Source organism: Ostrinia nubilalis, chromosome 15 (genome assembly GCF_963855985.1).
Source record: "Ostrinia nubilalis chromosome 15, ilOstNubi1.1, whole genome shotgun sequence".
Taxonomy (NCBI): domain Eukaryota; kingdom Metazoa; phylum Arthropoda; class Insecta; order Lepidoptera; family Crambidae; genus Ostrinia; species Ostrinia nubilalis.
In genome coordinates this window covers 12,108,190-12,128,582 of record NC_087102.1, presented here as the reverse complement: position 1 = coordinate 12,128,582, position 20,393 = coordinate 12,108,190, and the positions used below count along the sequence as shown (strand labels likewise).

Here is a 20,393-nt window from a genome sequence, read left to right as displayed (position 1 = left end):
ACCTAAAGATGAATTAGTCGGAAAAAATTAAAGTCCCCGAAGATAAGAAAGTTGGATTTAAAGGTGGGCTAAATGGTTTTATTATTGCTATAATTATTGTCATACGTACTACCTAGGTCCAATTGTTCAATAGTTGTACTTTTAAATTATTTGCGTGGATCTAATGTCAAGTAGGTATCTGACTAAAATTAAACTATAATTACACAGTTTTTATTCTAAAAATGGAAACTGACATAGCAACACCACTTAAGCTATAGATCGTTTTATCCATGAAGACGCGCCCCACCAATTTTTGGTCGAGGGAAGCGCGAGGAAGCGATTCTGAGCAATCCGAGCGTCATTATTGTAGTGTACGTGTGCACTCATGGATGATTTAGCGTGTACCGATAACACTCGAACATTAGCGGGAGACTGGTGGGCGCGTCTTCGTGGATGAAACGATCTATATGTCGGTCTTCACAGGCGTGATCCTGGTTGGTTTCGGAGTATCCTCATTCTTCACGCTGAAGTCCAGCGTCTCCTTGTTGATGTGGAAGATGTTCTTGATGACGTGTGCAAACTTCTTGTTCTGTCGAGGGCTGCCCTCTATCACAAATACTTTCTCCGTGGTTCTGTCCGATGGTATCGTTTGTTTCTTTCTGAACTGGAAAAGAATAACATCAAATACAATTTCCCCAAAATTATCATCCCAATCAACAGCACGTACTTTCTGTTCCTAGTAGGTATTTACTTATTGCTACTACATAAAATGCCACAGACTTTAGCTTGATTTGCCTTAATCCGTACTTATTTAAAAATAAATATCATCGTAGTCGTGGTAAAGTATTTATTTTATTGTTGTTACTTGTTAACAACCATTTTTGTTTAAATTAGCACATTAAAAGTGTTCCTTGATCCCTGACAGTTGATTATTTAAGAGCAACTTCTACATTTTTTTTAATACCATCTAGATTTGCCTTGACTAATGATAACCTAAGCTTAATGCTTACCATCGTACAAACGCAGCACCAAGATCCGAACTTGAAGAACCTTACTCCCGGGGTGATGTCCATGGCCTTTCTGAACCTGACGTTGGTGAAGCCATAAATGAGAGGGTTGATGGCACTATTCGTGTACATCAAGTAGTTAGCTGCGAACCACATCGCGTCGTAGCTGCCTTCTACCTATGTAAATACAAGAACGATCATTTTAAATAACATCATCACGGGTCATTTAGTTTGCATTATTAGGAGCCCTTTTTACCACTTAATTTACGAGAGTCACAATCAAAGTACCTAGTTCCTACTTTGAAATAGGAAAACGTCGCAAAAAGTTGGTCAGAAAGAGAATACCTACTGAGATAGAACTCTTAAATTAACTTTTAATCAGTTTCAGATTTTAGATGGTCCTAAATTCGGCAAAAACTGTTTCAGAGCAAACTATTGTTATGAAGAGAGATGGTATTTTTACCCATTAACGAAGTGTATCTTTATCATTAAAAATTACAATTTCTTACCGAATTCACTTCATTAGGCAGCCGGTTTCTCCAATAGATGAGCACGGTGTACGGGATCCTGCATATGACTGCCGTCATCAGAACACACGCTGTGATCCTCATAGCCCTCTTCTTAGCTCTGGTCACTGATTGACCTCCACCCCTTGCTTTTAGCTTACGGGCACTACATTCTAGACGCCACATTATTGCACCATACTGGAAACAATAATTTATTTTAACGATTCCACTGTATCAAGAGATTCTTGAACTGATAATTATGTTGTTGTATTGGTAGTATTGGTACTTACAGTAATAACCATCAAGCCGAGCGGAATCCATACAAGGAAAGATAAGGTAAAATGCCAGTAAATTCCCAATACTTTTACATCTTCGACACAGTATTTTTCGAGAAAATTCTTCCATTGTCTCTCCTGCAAAATTTTCAAAGGTTAATGTCTCATTATAATTTATTTTTACTTTACCCTCGCCTTTATATCCCTATCTATCCAGTAAATGGATGCTGAAATACAGTATCTGTTTTATTCTATTCATCTATAATATCGACTACTTATTCAAGTATTTTATTATTTTTCTTACTAAGTACAATAAAATTGGTCTTAAATTATGCTGATGATACTGACCGTGTACTCCCTATTGATGATCCATGGAAGTGAGAGGAGTATAGAAACGAACCAAGTGATGAAGATCAGCTTCGGTGCGAAGGACCTGGTGACCCTCGCATCAGAGGTCAATGCTGCTGCCGCCATTCGGTCGTAGGAGACCAGCATCACCGCACCTACGCCCGCTAGAAGTAAGGACGCTGGAAAGATCCGTCAGGAGTTAGATGATGATTACCAGAATATGAAAGTTAAAAGGAATGAGAAAATGGAAGGTAAGGATAGTCATGGTAGTATTTGAAAATGTATTGTCAGTGAATATAAAGATCAATAATATTGTGAAACCAAAACCAAATTGCAAATTGACATAGAAACTTAGCAATCACTGCTTTAGATAAGTAGAAGAATTTAATATGATATGTAAATGTATCCATAGCTGGGCACCGTTAATCAAATAGTTAACTTCGTTAATCGTTAAACTAGTGATGACAACAGAGGGCGCATCGGCGGGGGAGCGCGGGGTCCCCGCGCCTACACATAAATACGCTGCCGCAACCGCGGCCGCCGCTCACTCACTCCGTACGACCATCGCGCGCGCATCTTAATTTAATCTTGTAATATAACCAGTTCAAAAATACAGTTTTTCATTATAAATCTCCTGTAGGGTTCGAAGTTAGGCTCAACTTAGACCTACGGGGAACAAAACCGTTAATAAAAAAATTAACTTCGTTAAACGTTAAAACGTTACATTTAGCAAGATTTAACGCAAGTTAACGTTAATCGTTAATCCGTTAACACATTATAATAAAACGAAAAAAATAATTGTATGCAAGGTTCAAATAATTTCGAAAGCTTGTATCGCGCATGGAATTTATTCCTCTTTTTAGCCAGACAGTTTTGACAGTTCCAACTCCTTGCCAGACAGTTTTTTTAGGATAGCTGCCAAACCCACGATGACCCAAACTTCAGAATCCACCAACATTCTAATTTATATTGGGAGCATACGCTGACAAACTTTCAGCTTTTATAAAATGACGTTGGTCTGGCGTTCACCAGCTCTTAGTCTATAGTATCTCAATCTCAGAGCCTTGGTTCAATTACAATACAATTTAGCACCAATGTGCTCGAAAAGACAAATCCAACAAACCCAAACTCGATAAGTTTCCACCGTTTCATTTAGGAATTCCTATGGCCACCTCCTGACTCCATCATCAGGACCCTGGACATCATCTAGTACTAAAGTGCTCGAAAAGACAAATCCAACGAACCCAAATTCGATGCGATTCCGCCGTTTCATTTAGGATTTCCTATGGCCGCCTCCTGACTACATCATCAGACCAGCTCAATGGTACCACAACACAACATTGCATTTTCATCGTACTTACATAAGTATACCAAATTGCAGCTCAATCGGTTGAAATTCAGTTGCAAGATTTGTCCCACACATACTAACAAGTGAAGTCAATTATAAGCTTGTAAATTTATATAAAAAAAATGCATTTTTTATATCGTTCCTTTCTGGTTACAAAAACTGTTGTTTTGGGTTCTGGAAGTTCTGGAATCCCGAACGTACTTGTCAGAACGCGTTTTTCTAGTGTTTTTTTTAAATAAATAAATAAATAAATAAATAAATAAATAAATAAATAAATAAATAAATAAATAAATAAATAAATAAATAAATCTTTTTGGTAAATAATAGGTACTGGATTAACAATTAACGGACTTAGGATAATTTAACGGAAGTTAACGAGTCCGTTAACATTTTTTAAAGTTAACTTAAAAGTTAATCCGTTAATAGAAATGTTAACTTCGTTAATTAACGAGTTTATGCCCAGCTATGAATGTATCTTACAACAATGTAATCTAAAAGCTGGAGAGAGTCTTAAATCAGTAGTGGCCGTCCTGTGACTGAAACGATGATAAAGAATATGAATCTGAAATGTTCATCAACCTTTTTTGATACACACCTTGCATAAAGCCCTCAAACTGGCAGCCGAAAGTCTTCAACACGTAGTTCTGGTAGAAGTCCCTGACCAGCATGAACCACGGGCAGAAGAGCAGAGTCACCAGGTCCACCAGCGCCAGGTTGCCGATGAGCATGTTGCTGGCACACCAGAGCCATCTATGGGTTATGTTTTAGTTTATGATAACCAAAATAACTTTTACGAACTCAAAATCACTGCTTATTTTCAAAAATCCATCAGTGTATTTTGCATCCAATATTTTATATAAGTAGGTAGGTACAGGTTATTGACATTAGTCTAGTAAAGATAATAATGAAAAATCCAAAAATAAGTTAAGGCAGAATGGTTAAATTATCAAATATTTTTTGGCCATTGTACGTTGTGTAATGATAGGTCTGTTTCAATAAATAAAATCACTGCCTCCTGATAAAAAAAACTAACTTGTTACGAATAAGAATAATAAGGATGATGGAGTTGAAAAATATCCCAGAGATTCCGATGACCAGCATGGCGATGGTCTTGACGGCGATCTCTTGGGGGGGCTTGATGATCCACAGCACGTTGGGGAAGTCATGCTGCGTTGTGTCCCACTGAAAAGAAAATTGGCGGCCTTTTTGTTAATTTGAAAAAAAAAAAAACTTTCTAAACTTTCGCCTCTCCTTCCTAAAAAAAGTGGATGGATGCTGAGTAAAACATAATATACCTTTTGTGTACAGCTTATCAGACTATGGTTATACTTTTTGAATTCAAGCGTAGATAGAAATAACGACTAAGTTTGTATACGTACAGAAGTTAGGTACATCCACCCTACTCGAATGTTGTTTCATTACATTCATGTCAATAATAAGTTTTAAGAGTACCTTAATCTTGTGTTAACTTTGGCTTAAGCTTAAACTTAACTTTAAATCGTAATTTTAAAGATAGAGCTTTTTCGAGTTATTTTAATCATCAGACAATGATAAAAATTATCAGTAAGTAAAGTACCTACCTACCTACTTAACGTTAACGTTGGTTTATTATTACCAAAAAATAACTCGGTACTTTACAAACTTCACCAGTTAGGTACTTATATTTCTTTAAAGAAATGGCATTCACGTAGTAAAATAAATCAGAACTTACGTTGAGCAAGTCGTCTTCATCCAAATCCATGGTCCAATGCTCCCAAAAAGACGGACGCCACATTCAAAAACCATGACGGAATGGCAAGTGCTATCTGCCACTCGAGATAATATGCAGTAGTCCATTACCATGAAAGCTTTTTTATCTTTATGATTGATTGTGTCAAAATATTCGACCGATTCGCTTTGGGAAGGTCGAAGCTTTAGCGTAGTAATAATACTCGTATAGCTGGAAAAACCTAACAATTCGTTTGAAAGTAACTGTTTACTTAATCTTTTACAGTAAAAGTTCACAATAAAAATTGTTTACTTACTTACATTGTATTTCCAATTAAGAATACATTTTTCTGCAGTCGGATAAGAGAGGTAGTACTTTTTTTGCCAAATAGTGACATCTAGTAGTTGTATACGAAACTTTTTCACTAGCTTTTATTTAAGTTTTGATGCTAGGAATCTTGTTCACTGTGAAGTTGGTTCAGCTATTCGACACTAGATGGCAATGTTAGCTATCCTAGTGCAGTACCTTACCGCTAGATGACGCTGTCAAGGGATGCTGTTATTATTACTGCGTAGTGTCTTTACTAAGCGATAGATGGCGTGAATAAATATTTTGATTTAATTCATAATTTTTTCTCAGTGAAAAAAAGAATTTCTCAATCTTTGCGAATACCTACCAGTATTTTTAAAATCTTGTTAAAATCCTAGGAAATATTTTTTTTCCCAGACTAGAACAAAATAATTATTTTTGTATTGAAAACATTTTTTTATGGAGAATGGACAAACAATTAATGTTGAAAGATGATAAAAATACTGTGGATTATCATCATCACTATATCTGCCTAACCTACATCTTTAGTGATGTGATGTGAGTAAAAATAATAGAGGGGTCAAAGAAATCGCAGGTTTACCTATTTTTCTAACATGTTCAAGCGCCGATTCTACACAAATGACCATAATTTACTACAATTTGACATTGAGCTTATCCAGTAATCTTAATGCCACACATCTAAACGACATTTTTATGAGTGTCATGTGAAAACCAAGACAATAAAATAAACTTCATTATAATGCAGTTAACTTGAATGTTTGGGAGTCACTTATGTGTAGATAAGACGCTTGAATGTATTTATAAACTGTGCTCATGTTTGCATACACAATCAAATATAATGGCTGGCGATCATGAACTTTAAGAAAGCTACCTGACGACCTGTTTTCATCAAACTTACCTTTTTCAGTTTTATTTTTTAATAATTATCTGTGTTGCACAAATTACTAATGGCCACGTTAACCTCTCGTAAGTAAAATAGAAATATTGCCTATTACCAATAGGTTTACCACAAATAGTCAAGCGGCGACGGGGTTCGAACCTGTGTTTCGTAGGAACGCGAGTCGGTCAGTCAGACACCTTTACCGTTCGGCTACATAAAAGTACCAGATAACACTCACTGAAAGCCATCGTAAGCAGGTACCTATAGATTTAATTAGCTAAATGGCTCCTAATAACAGTAAACAAAAACCAGTTAAAAGATATCTGGAAGTACATAATTAGTCTAACTTATTCGACTCCATTAAAACAATGAGAAACACCCACAGTCTTCCATTTTTCATACTCTTACTCCATGCATTTCATACAGATTCGCCGCAACTTTTTCCACGACACTCGCAAGCCACTGTCGGCTTTAATTTCTTCGAATTAGGTTACTTACACATCTCAAATCCCTTGCAGTCAAATGTGCCATTATGGTCTAACCCCATAATAAAACTCGGCATAATTGCGAAGTTAAATTTGCTAGTGTGTAATAGAAAACGTGACATGTAGCAGTCTGTAAAACAGGGACGGACTTGGGGCAACTTTCGAAATAAAAACAAAAATAACTTTAAATTAAATTGGAACTCTGTCTGGGCTAATTAAATTGGAACTTTCATCGTCAATTTTATTGTTCTTAAAGAGCCTATAGGTCTATCGATTTCAAAGGAAAATCAAACAATAATTCACTTTTTTTTTTAAGAAAACTGGTTTGCATACATCATTAAGGCCCAGTTTTTTTTATTCGTAGTTAAAATAACCAATAGTCAAATTTAACAGATGTCAAATGACGAGTGGTTAAATATCAGAAAATATTTTTTTCGAACAATGGTTAGCTTGACTTTTAGTACATTTTTTAACTATTAGTTTCCATTTTGTTAATATTTAACCATTAGTAGCAAAATTTAACAATTGGTTATAACTATGAATCAAAAAACTTCGCCTTAGACCATGTGAATCAAATCAAGACGACGTCCGATACCGTGTTATGGTGGCGGCGCCGTGCCGTGTTGATGGATCGATGATTGAGGCCCTAAATCGGTAACTAGAGCCATGAAGTATGAGTCCAGATAATCGGATATCTGGATAATCGAGATTCTACTGTACTGTATATTTAGTTCGTGATGAACTAAAAATACACATAGCTCGTAGAGTTGATGGCTGCTGGGGCAGAAAAGTTATCGAGTGGCGACCACGAGCCGGAAGACGTAGTGTGGGCAGGCCTCCCACTAGTTGGACCGACAGGTGAAGGTCGCGGGAGGTGCCTGGATGCGGGCGGCGCAAGACCAGTCTTTGTGGAAAACCTTGGGGGAGGCCTTTGTCCAGCAGTGGACGTCTTTCGGCTGAAACGAACGAACGAACTAAAAACAAAGTATGCCCTGACTCCGTCCCTGATTTTGATTCTTTGCGACACGTCTGATTGTTCTGCGTTGCGGCGAGCAATTACCCTAAGTACTGTCTTTGCCGTCCTCGCCTCGTTTTGCGAAAGATAAAGCGAAATAACGTCACTCCATGTTCTTATTAAGTCTGCAATTTGCAGATAATGCAGGTGCAGGTTTGTTTTGAGGCTTTGTTATTAAAAAGGATTTTTTTTGTTTACCAGATTACTTTGACTGCCTGGTGGGGTGGGCTTCAAGGTCATCGGGATTCATTGCCACCCACATAGATCGGAAGCCATGTAAGTACTTATCCTTATTTATTATTTTAGTCAAAAATACTCTGATTTTTGTGTTACTGTCCTGATAATTATGATAAGTATTATTAATCCGACCGATTTTGGCAATAGCGACCACTTCGACTCCTAACTATCTTGGCGGTGCTGGTGCGCCCAAAGATGGCTGTAGTATTGAAGAAAGAAACGGGGGACAGTACAGTCAGTCATACAGTTCATGATACCCAAAGTGTTCAAAAAGCTGACAACACAACCATTCCAATTGTAACAAAGACGTGTTGCGAACTTTTCGGCTAGTTTGAGTGTTACGAACTATTGGACGCTGACTGGACCAGACTATGAATATTTTTGTTCCAAAATACCATCTAAAACTACTTACCTAAGTTAAATGAGTAACAGTGTTTAATAAGTTTAGCCCTTGCTAACCTGGACTTCCAGGTCGCAAACTTTAATGAGTAATATCTAAAAAAATCTCAGTTAAAACCCAACAATTCCTTACAGTCCTTTAACCAACTCACCCTACCTTCCACTCGAAGCGCGTCATTCATTTCATTACGTACGATTCCACCGCATGTCTCCACAGACGGATTTTATTAGATTTTATTCAGTCTGTGGGGACATGATTTCGCATTGACTGCTTTAAAATTTCCACTCGATTTATCGTGTTTCACTGGCTTTAGTCAATATGCGGTTTTAATGTACCTACCTACGGTTAAATAGACGACGATTGTATTTTTCAAGGTGGTTGACCAAGAATGTGAAACTAAGTTTTTGTAACTAATGAATAAATAAAAACCGCGAACTGGTTATCCTAAAAATATTTAAGATCCTTTGCCTCCATATTAAGAAGTCCCTGTAATGACTTTGTTCAAATTGTAAGATACCAGATAAATTATATTATCCAAATTAGTATTTGGATAGATGGTAGAGCCTAGTGGCTCTACCCTCTTAAACTTAAAACTTACTTACATACGAGTAGGTCGGAAAATATCTAAGGCCCGGTACTGGCAGGCGCATCGTGAGATGTCCACCCACAAGGTTTACAAATTCCTTTAAAGGTTGCAGAAAAGCGCTGGATGCAGGCCTCTAAAAAGCAGCCAATCTATAAATCTTTGAGGCATAGGTTCAGCAGTTGACATCTATTGGCTGAAATGATGATGATGATGATGACATAAGTACACATAATGTTAATGTCCATGAAAGTTCAGTAAATAAGTATGCCATTGCTTCAAAAACAGAACCCTTTTTCCACATTTAACAAAGCCTTTCAAAGGAACCTCCTTGAAAAGCTTATAGAATACAAAACCCTCTAATAATGGGAAGAAAAAGAGCAAAACCCTCAGACGTATGATAAAGCGCATTGAACATTAATGCCTTCTAGTTACCGTATGAATATTTCAAATGGACCGATGCTGCGATAATGCAAGAATATTTGCTTAGACTACGGTCGGTAAAACAGATTGAATAAAATTGGAAATGTAGAAAGGAATTCTGTATTTTGGTGGAATATTTTTTTTTGTCGGGACTATTATTCCCACCTCTCGTCCCCCACCGCTACAACTCCTGTGTTGCCAGGATGTACAGCTTGACTGCCAATAAAAACCTAACCAGTGAAGGTCAAGTTTGTCCCGGGGAAACCTAATGTGTAATTGGACCCGCAACGAAATTAATCAGAAGAACATAATAGGAGGAGTTCGAAGATAAAGTTCTACTTGGGATTCAGTGCAAAGTTATGTGTACTTATTTATGAGATTGGATTTTGGATCTTGGATTTTGGTCTCTTGCAAAGCATTTAAAGAATTATTTAAACCCTTAACACAATACTAACTACGTGTTTCAGGAGTCGGGGAAAGTAATCGATAGATAATACATTTGAAACTCACAGATTCACTCCTGTTCTGTTCCAACTCCGTAGTATACCATGCAAGTACATAACTAAGCTGGAAATAGAAAAAGCGTAGGTCGGTATACTTAGTTGTAGGAGTATCCGACAGAATACTTTTTATCAAATTGTTTATTTTGGTGGGGTTAACAAAGAATCTATTCCCACACTGCTTAGCAACTACTAAATGTTAAATCCCCGATAAATATGGATTTTCCTAGGGGCCTTGAACTTATCAGCGTAGGTGTAATGTTTCAGATAATCGCCGCCTACGCATTAATTTGGGGGTAATTTTATTTCGGTGTAGAGTTGATGTTATGCATATCAATCTAATATCAAAGTGACTCTGTCTGTTACGCTTTCAAGCCTAAACCACTGAACCGATTTTGATGAAGTATTTGAGTCCCGGAAAAATACTTGGGATTTTTTTCAATTTTAGGTCATGCTTGTTTGTCACGCTTAAAGCTCGCTTTAAAGAAAAGCTTAAATCCTGCCCTGTGTTTGGTCTAAATATTTAAATTAAATCAATCAAGGTCTATGCTTGAGAATTAATCGACTTTTGGGCGTTGCATGAAAACATGGCATTATGAAAGTTAGCCCTAGATCAAAGTATCACCATTATTATCATCATCAGCAGGTCATTTGTCTCCACTGCAAGAACACGACCCTCTCTAACTTACTAGAGCATTGGCTCCCAAACTTATTTGAGACGCGCCCCCTTTCGACCATACAAAAAATTCCGCGCCTCCCCTCCTCCAGTCAAGATTATTTATTGGTCGTATCGAGCAGTCTGGAATGCATTCTCTCAGCGGTCGCAGGTTTTTAATACCTAAGTACACAGATGGCCCGCGCTCCCTTTTAAAGGTCTTTGCGCCCGCCCTGGGGTCGCGCCTCCCACTTTGGGAACCAATGTACTAGAGCAAATAGAGGATTTTGATCTACACAGCCCACGCTCTGCCACATTTAATTATGATCATCATCATCTTTTCGGCAAACATCAACTGCTGAACATAGGCCTTCCTCAATTAACCAATTGGGGAAGAAACTGATCAATCTGGTAACCACCAGATTGATCAATTGGCAGACACTTAATGTTAACAGCATTGTTGTGTTCCGGCAGTTAGAGGTAAGATAGCCAGTTCCTCCGTAGTTGAGGATTCCGGGTGAAGCTCGCTTCCACCTTCGGCCTGATCGTCACTTACCATCAGGTGAGATACAGGCCAAGAGCTTCCCCGTTTTGGATACAAAAAAAGTGACCAAATAGAAAATGTAAGACTAAATCAATTTACGGTTTTCATTCTGTCTGTACCCCAAGCAGACTGTATGTCCCTCGCGATAAGGGCCTCATATACGACTGTACGAGTATACCTACGTAGGTGCAAGTCTGCGATCTTGACTTAGCAAAGGGCAGGGTTCGTGAACAAATGTTTGAAGTGGGGACTGGAGATTTTTGAAAAGAGTTTCTTAGGGCTAAGTATTGATGACGTGAAGTCTGGACTCTGGCTACATTAACGCCCGTATTCACAAACATTACTATGAGGTCTCACAGTGTGCGTGGACGCACAGGGTGACACATGAACCAATCGCAGAGCTCTATTCAACGCTGTGCGTTCGATTTACTGCTTTACTCAAGCAAGCATCATTTGTGAATTTCTCACTACTTAAGTCGCTTGAAAGAGACAGCTTTATAAATAAGTCGTTATAGATAAGTCCGTCTAAATCATGTCATGTCGTAACTTTTGTAATTTCTTTCTTTTTATTTCCTTAGCTTGTGTGGTAAACAACAACAAAGTGTATCTATCGACAAAGTGCATTTTGCCTTAGGTATTGCAATTAATTCGATATGCCATTCATTTTATCATACATCATGGGGTGTAATCGTAAACAAATGTTGGACCATTCAACATTTTAGCAGGCGAGCCACTGCTATCATCTATCTATACTTCTATACTAGTATTATAAATGCGAAAGTAACTCTGTCTATCTCTGTCTTGCTTTCACGCCTAAACCACTGAACCGATTTTGATGAAGTTTGGCATAGAGATAGTTTGAGTCCCGGGAAAGAACATAAGATTTTTATCCCGGTTTTAGAAACATGGACGTGCGCGATAAAGTTTTTCTATGACAGATAAAATTACACGCGGGCGAAGCCGCGGCGGAAAGCTAGTAATATATTATAAAGATTCTACGGATAAATCAGCCACATCTTTTTTCAATATACCAATACTTTTAAGAGGTGACTGAAGTCGATAAAAAATTTCTTGGAATTCCATTACGTTTCTCTTGAAGAGAAGTTCGAGACGAAATATTATTAAGACGCTACATTGTTCCATTCCTGGAAATCTCAAAATAATTCCATTACCATACGTTACAATGAACAATTCCAGCGAGTTTCCTTTCTATCGCTTTTCGCTCCATTTCTACTAATCCCGAGAACAAACACGTAATTTTCAAAGATCTCATGAATCCGCAACACAATAAAATTATTCACACATACATTTAGGGCTGTCAATTATTTAAAGCTTCTATTAAATAAAATAACTGTAAGATGTGGTAGGTATTTTATACGAAGTTTGTGAGTTACTAATAGATAATATATTTCCGAACAAAATTCTTACATCATCTGAATAAAGATCTGCCGCGCGCTCTTGTGCCCTCAACCTTCCCCTGCACGACAAGTCGTTCAACAGAAGCGACGTCTCCACGTGTTATATGGCCAAAGAAAGTGAGAATACGACTTTGGACGATGGAAGAAAGACGCTGTGTGACATCAAGCTCTTGAATGCTAGAGGCGTTGGTTCGGAACTGTGTCCAGGTTATGCCAAGCATCCTTCTTCAGCACCACATCAATAGAGCGTCTATCTTCTTCTTCTCACTTTCTCTTAGTGTCCACGTCTCTGCACTGTATACTATTTATGAGTTATTAGCCTCGCCAGCCCTGCACGAATACCGTTCGTTCACAAAGCCTTCGTTATAAATAAATTAACGAAATAAGCTTAGTCATTCGTTCGTATTCATTAATTAAGATCACATGCGGAGGCTTAAACCAATCTTCAGAACAATTGGCTTCCAACTCCAGATTAGAGTGACCACACGTCAGAGAAAAAGTGGGATATTTGCAAAGTATCTTGGCCGAAAATAATCATGTGTTTTTATTTCAATTATAAATTACTTAAAAAAAATTAAACCTAGATAAAAACTAGTCTGACATTGTGCAGTTGACGAAAAGTAATTTAATAAAGTTTTTTTCAAAATTTCCAATTACAAATGGATTAGACGTCGTTCTACGTAGTTTTGCCATGCTTTTAAACGACTTACGGGACTAAATTATTGTGATCATCAGACAGATATTTGCCTCTAACCAGTCACTGAGTTTGTAGTCCGGTAACGCGAATTAATCAGACTGTGGAACCTCTTTGTTTTTTATATTTTATATTTTTTATTTTATTTTTTTGAATGCTGTTTTGACTGCTGTCTTGTAAAAAACAACGTTACGAAATAAACGCGAAGTTTACTTGGATATTTTCTGATATTTTTCACTCTTTTGCACGGCCAAACCTCTGATCCCTCACTGTCCTCAACACAGACTGAATTAGTTGATAAATATGAGTATAACTGTGTTTAAAACACAGTCCACAGTTCACTTTTTTGCAAAGAATTGTTAATGAAAACTTTCTTAGTCAGGTGGATAGACGAAAATAGCATATCCTATTTACTTCAGAATTTTTGGTCCCCCCAATCCCAAGACAACAAGACGTGTATTACTCTTACTCAAACTTTTGTATAGAATCGGGGAAAGAAAGGAGAGGGTGTCGGGCGGGGGGTGATTTGCCGTTATTATGTGTACGTGATTGCGATTGCTCATCGGTTTTAGCAACTTTGATAGCCACTGATTCTTATATGAAGCAACAATACTTACCAAACGCTGTCGATGTACATAAGTACGGATGTCAGCACATCTAGCTAAACACAGTGGTGTCTTATCTCGTTGTAATAAATACGGGATATTATCACAGAATAAGTAATATGATATTATGCAATAAAAATGTACCTACACTCTAAAGTGCTGCAAGAGCTGTCGAATGTAAGAGTACATTTTGTTCTTGATTGTGGTCAATTAATACAGTGGTCGATCCCAATCGACCACTGGATTAATTGTGGTGAACCTAACAACATGAGCATTTCCTTAGGGAGAGGTTAATAATTTGAACACTACAAATTATACTAATATTCGTTATAAGTAGGTAGTAGGTACTTAAGTTAAACTGATTCCCAACAATATAAAGCTTAAAAGCTTCCATCCAAACGTTTAGAAACACACAATTAAAAAAAAAAGTGTGCCATCGAATACAGGATCTAAAGAGCGGTTCTTTAAGAGCCAGTCTCATACGAATAAGCATACTTAGAATTGGAAATTTAATTTTAGCAATGCTTTGCACAAGTCTTCTGTATATTCACAGAAGACTAAAGAGTATAATCGGCCATTTTGCAGGCATTTTGTAGACTATGAGAAAGCCTTCAATTTGATCGAGACCTGGACAGTGCTGTCTCTTTGCACTTTGGACTAACAAAATTATTTTCCCAGCCTATAGCGACTACTTCTCTTCCCTTTACCTAACACAGCCGCGTCACAATGATAACACGTTGGTGAAATTTCTTATGTTTTTGTTTGCAGACGCTGTTTTGGCTAAAAGATTGTTTTGCGGCGGGTAAGTGAATGTGATGTTTGGGCTGGAGGAAAGCAGGAGTATCTGTAATACAATATGGAGGAGGTTTGCTGATCGATGGACTTGGTGAGTTTTATTTTTTTTTATCATCCGCTATGGATTTAGGCTCAATTGTGAAATAGGACGAATGTATTCGAATATTCGCGTGAAGCATTGAACAAGCCTTTGATTAAATCACTTCACTTTACCAGCTGATATAGGTACAGACTTTATAACATTTTGGAGTTAATTCGTTCGTTCGTTACATCCCAGTGACCTCCCCCAAACAATTTGCGGTACATAATAATAATCATAATCTATCACAGACAGACGTTCCACAGCCATTTCGTGTTAATTTAATTGATTTGTTAAATAAATCAATTAATCAAGTAAGATATTTGCTTAGCTACTTAATTAGTTGGGTTAGTAGGTAAAACCATTATAATAAATGCGACCTATTTGGTTTATGTAAATAAATAATAAACGATTTAGTAACATGTCATAGGTATATAAATTAGAGTTTAAAATGAGCATTCAGCCAACTATATTTCCATAGCAATCAGCGCCCCTAGCGGCTAGTAGCGGCACCAAAAGCTCCCACCACTAAACAAAACAAAATAAAACCAAAAGTCTACGTTACAGCCAATTTTCGCTTACAGCAGAATCTGAAAAAAGTCAATATTGAAATGGTGAATGCGAAAAATCCGCCAGCTGGGAATTAAGCCGTCTGGAGCATACACGAGCTCATTGTTCACTAAATAGTGGGGCGACAAAAATGTGCCTCCCGAAATGATAATGCAAAAATGGACAAGTTACAGCTTGCTGGGGTTAAGGAGAGGGTTCTTTATGGTGTTAGGAATAAGTAGATGGCTTCTAATTAGCTAAGCGGAGAACTGACTTAAACAGGTGATATTAGAAAGGGCTCATTAAAGCGAATATTTCTCGAAGCGCACCCATTTTGAACATTGACTGTTTAACATAGTGTATACTTCTCTGTACCTACTTTGTCCTTTGTTTGGATAGCGTCTTAGGATAAAAAACCTTAATTTTATAAAATGTAGTAAAATTCAATATGCCATTAGTATGTTTTAATTGAATAAGTTGTGTTGTGAATAACTGTCTTAAGTTAATAAGTATATTGTCATTTTTGAGAAAGTATTTATTTTGAAGTTAGTCTATTTTACGAAGTCTTTTCAGTAAATATCTCTACTTTCCGGTACTTACCGACAGCTGTAGCTAAATAAATAAATAAATATTCTTGGACATTATACACTCTGTCATCCAGTCCCAAACTAAGGCTCTGATGGTACCAGACAACGAATTATAAATACTTGTATACTATTTTAGATTAAATAAAAACACTTTTCAGCATTCCAATTGGAAAATTCCAGCCTCCCATTTCACTCCATACCCCTAAAACCCGCGATCCCACGAGACGCAGCCGGTAACAATGCTTAATAACGGTTTTGCGAATTTAGCGATACATTCATTAAGCGCCTTTTGTTTTGCAAATATATTTGGGGAAGCAAAAATTATGACATACAGTGGTATTGTGCCGCACGCGCCTGGGAGTAAGTGGCGGAGTGTACGCTAGGGGTGGCAGGCAATGTTGCTTATTTTTCTTTAATAGATGCAATTGAGTTAGTTAAAGACAAAAATAAATCTATATTTGAATCGTCAATACTCGTCAAATATTTAGGCTTGATTTCCTCCTACGCTGACGTCGGTCGCGTACATCGGTCGAGCGTACGAATAAACACAATGTTCTATGAAGCACCGCACTGCAACGCCGTCGTCAGCGGCAGATGATTACATAGAACTAGTGTGTAATCGTGCGCGCCGCTTCAGCCTAAAAGGAAATCAAGCCTTAAAGTGGAAAAAAAGGAACTTTTATCATCATTTCAGGGTAACCTATCTTACTTCCGAAACTCTTCTGTTCTGTTCGAATTTCAGCCATAGGACGTCCACTGCTGAACATTGGCCTCCCCCAAGAGCAAGCATAATCCTGAAAAATTCTAATATGAAAACTTTAAATGTGGGTTACGAATCCTAGTTACAATAAAAGCACCGTACGGAACTCTTCGAGCATTTTCTATTTTTAAACCGGCAGATAGTGGTGACTAACGCCCGTACGATGCTTGCTTAAGTGAAGCAGCAAATCGAATGCACAGCGTAGAATAGAGCTCTGTGATTTGTTCGTGTGTCACCCTGTGCGTCCACACGCACTGTGAGACCTCATAGTAATGTTTGTGAATACGGGCGTAAGTTTGTTGCGGCACTTCTTCCGAAATCTTTGTCTCGAAGAGCTGGTAGAGCAAAAAAATAATTACACATTTATAGGCTCCCAATTTTTAAGAATTAATTTCATTAGTCTAAACAAATAAAGACATTTTTGATTTTGATTTTGAATTATTCAAGGTGTTAGTGGCAACCCTGGCATGCATAGTCGCAGATTTAAAGCGGGCTCGTAAGGAGGTGCTCCGGGGGCGCTCTAAATTCATTCCGCGCCGGATAAACAAAATTGCGGCTCCTTCATACGTCCTGCTTACAGTTCCTGTAAAATGTGGGTTACGAATCCGACTGTGGTTTATTTTTTGAGGTTTTCTCTTGTGTGGACTTTGAAAAAGCTTTGACGATTTTTTTGTTTGCTATAGTTTTTAATAAATTGTCGTCTTGAAGACGTTTCTCTACATAATGTTGTCATAATTAAACAAACTTGAACTGTTATTAACTTCCTCATTAAACTAAACACAAATCCATAAGTTTACTCGTATTCGTATTTAATTATCAACTTATTCATTTTCGATAATGACATACTTAGAAAATTAAAGTATTATTATTAGAATTGCATTGAATTTTAGAATAACGCAATAAGAAAGTTTACCTGCTTTAGTTCGTCCGCTCAGCAATAGATGGCGTTAGTATGCAGTATTTAGACTACGTAGAGCCTAGTTTAAGTGTATTTTTTTTTAAATTTAATAACAACATTTACATGAAATTACAACTTTACGATTTATTTCCCCATCAAACTAAACCAAAAATTTCCTCTTTCTCGTAGGCATATAAAAGGGTAGAGTGTAAGGAAGTTTCTAAAAGTAATCCAAAAATTGCCCCATTCTTGTAGGTGGCTAATTCCCACAACAGCAGTTTTCATTGAATGTGCAAATGCAGTTAAACCAAACCGTGGCCAATCCGTCCGATCACTGTATTTCTTAATGCAGCAGTACTGCACGACTCGACTGACGGATGATTAGTGTTAGGAGCTAGTTCGGAAAACAAACTACTATAGGTACTTACTAGCCTAGCGTATTTAAATAATTAGCTCTATTAACAGGTTTAAAGTGACTTACGAAAATATCTCAGCCGAATTATTTATTTTTTGTAAAATATATACATTTACGCTTTTTAATCTGAGGTGAGACAAACAACTTTGTGTAATTTATTCACAGTTTGGTTAAGGAAAAAGAAATAAATTAATAGAATGAATACAATTGATCATAAAAGCACTGATTTGCTCGTGTTCGTTCGTTTCAGCCGAAAGACGTCCACTGCTGGACAAAGGCCTCCCCCAAGGATTTCCACAAAGACCGGTCCTGCGCCGCTTGCATCCAGGTACCTCCCGCGACCTTCACCAGATCGTCGGTCCATCTAGTGGGAAGTCTGCCCACGCTACGTCTTCCAGCTCATGGTCGCCACTCAAGAACTTTCCTGCCCCAGCGGCCAAAATTATAATTGCTCGTGTAAATAATGCTTATCAATTACATTTTTTATCAATGTTGTTCTACATTATTATTATGTGGTTCTACTTAGAACAAATGTTTAGCTGTAATTAGGTTCTTTAGTGATTATGAGCATTACGTTGAATATAAACGTTAGCAAAATTCGAGGTTCCTACACAATATAACTGTATGTATAACACTCAATAATCTACCCCAATAACAGGCTTATAAAACCGCGATGCAAATAAAAAACGAATCCGCGAACGCCTACAACCGATCGCGCTTCTGCTAATTGGCAAAAGGAAAACAAGCGAACATTTGTTCTTTCACGAGCATATCCATACGTCTGTCCGACCGATTAGAAACCGGTTTTTTCACAATAGCGGCTGGAACAAGCAGATAACACGGGGTAGGGTTGCTAGTTAAGAAAACTTATGCCCGTTTTCGGCATCAATCCCTAATTTTTAAGTGACTCCTATGGTAACACATAACAGGAATTTTGTTTTCATATTCACGTTAGGGATTGATGGTGAAAACGGGAGTCCCATAGACAAAAGGAAGTATATAAATTCTCCTCAAAAAACCGTGAAAGAGTTTCTAGCGCTGATTTTTCTCAGCACTGGCATATTTATTGTCCTGAAGCAGTGGTAGGGCTAAATACTGGGACGTGTAAAAGCGCTTTAAAGAAGCCTCTCGCACTGGCTTCCCTCTAGACAAAAGAGAGCTTCTTACGCTGCTTCTTTGATTTATTATTTCCCGAAGCAGTAGTAGGGTTAAAAAGAAGCCTATATGCAGAAAAAAAACTTTTATCTATGACTTAGATCAGTTTCGCGATCACTTCAAGCAGCAGATGGTTACGCAGAATGTTGCGTATTGAGGGCCTATCCTATGTCCAGCAGTGAACTGCTGTTAAAACAATAGCGGAATGAAAACTGCCACGAGTTTAGCTTTGTCTAGAAGATTATTGCAATTTCTTAACGATGGAACTATCGCTAGAATCTCTAAAATTAAATATACTTCGTATCTATCACATCAATTTCCTAAGCCTAATACAATGCGGAATTAGTTGAAGTAGCAGAAGTATCATTGTAGCCATTTCTAAGCAGAAGCGTACCTTTTTAATGCTGATCAGTTCTTGAGGGTCAAAGGTCCAGTTTCTGAACTAAGATTTTTGGCTTCAACGTGCTCATCTTCTACTCGGGGATGATTTAATATGAGAAGTTCATACTGGACATTTCAATTCAGGAACCGGGCCAAAATGTTATTGTACACAGGTACACATTATACCTATAGTAGGTTGCTCTGATACTTTCATACATTCTGTCTTTAGCTTCATCCTACATCTCTACTAGTTTTAAAACCCGCCAACCCTACCATAGACAATCAAGCCAAACGCACCCAATTACAGAAACAAAGAGGCTCGTCTCAAGACAATGGTCAGATAATCTCCATCCTGAATGGCTTGATAACGATATTTTGACATATTGACATCTTATTAAACGCCGCTCAGATTGGCCGATACGGTGTTACTTAATTGACATGATATGGGAAGCTGTAAACAACAGTTATGACGCGGTAAGGAGGTATGATTAGCATGTTCTTTTTTTTTTGTCTAGGTAGGTAGGTTTAACCCTTAACCACCTAGCACCTATTTCTGTCCTTTAACCACCTACGTGCGGTCACAGAGACCGCTAATAAATTATTGCGATTATTTTGGGATCTGTGATAAGAAATTAAAGTTCGATGAAATAAAATGCATGTCTATACCTATTTGCTTTATTTAAGCGTCACAAATTAGCAAAAGTAATATAAAAGTTTTATAAAAATGGAATAATATCTATGAAATAAGGAATATGGCACCAAAAATAACTGTACTAAGAAAATGAGATCTTTATTCTACAATACTTAAATTTTTCACTTCTTTTTCTTATTTCT

General features: G+C 37.5%; 1 protein-coding gene across 1 annotated transcript; it reads right to left on the bottom strand.

Moving 5' to 3' along the window:
- Positions 1-10: 10 nt before the first annotated feature.
- Positions 11-5,246, bottom strand: LOC135078965 (neuropeptide receptor 22). Its single transcript, XM_063973564.1, has 8 exons — positions 5,175-5,246; positions 4,497-4,645; positions 4,059-4,213; positions 2,116-2,294; positions 1,783-1,905; positions 1,496-1,690; positions 990-1,163; positions 11-643 (listed from the first exon to the last, which is right to left on the bottom strand). Exons 1-8 carry the CDS (start codon positions 5,235-5,237, stop codon positions 443-445), a joined length of 1,239 nt encoding a protein of 412 aa, XP_063829634.1. The 5' UTR covers positions 5,238-5,246; the 3' UTR covers positions 11-442.
- Positions 5,247-20,393: the final 15,147 nt, after the last annotated feature.

Bases quoted from the DNA above. Each gene is read 5' to 3' on its own strand.
- LOC135078965 (XM_063973564.1), bottom strand. From the start codon at position 5,237: ATGTGGCGTCCGTCTTTTTGGGAGCATTGGACCATGGATTTGGATGAA. The intron at 2,295-4,058 runs GTGTGTATCAAA...GGATCTTTCCAG, and splicing joins GTTTGAGGGCTTTATGCAAG to CGTCCTTACTTCTAGCGGGC. The intron at 1,691-1,782 runs GTAAGTACCAAT...TATTGTTTCCAG, and splicing joins TCGGCTTGATGGTTATTACT to TATGGTGCAATAATGTGGCG.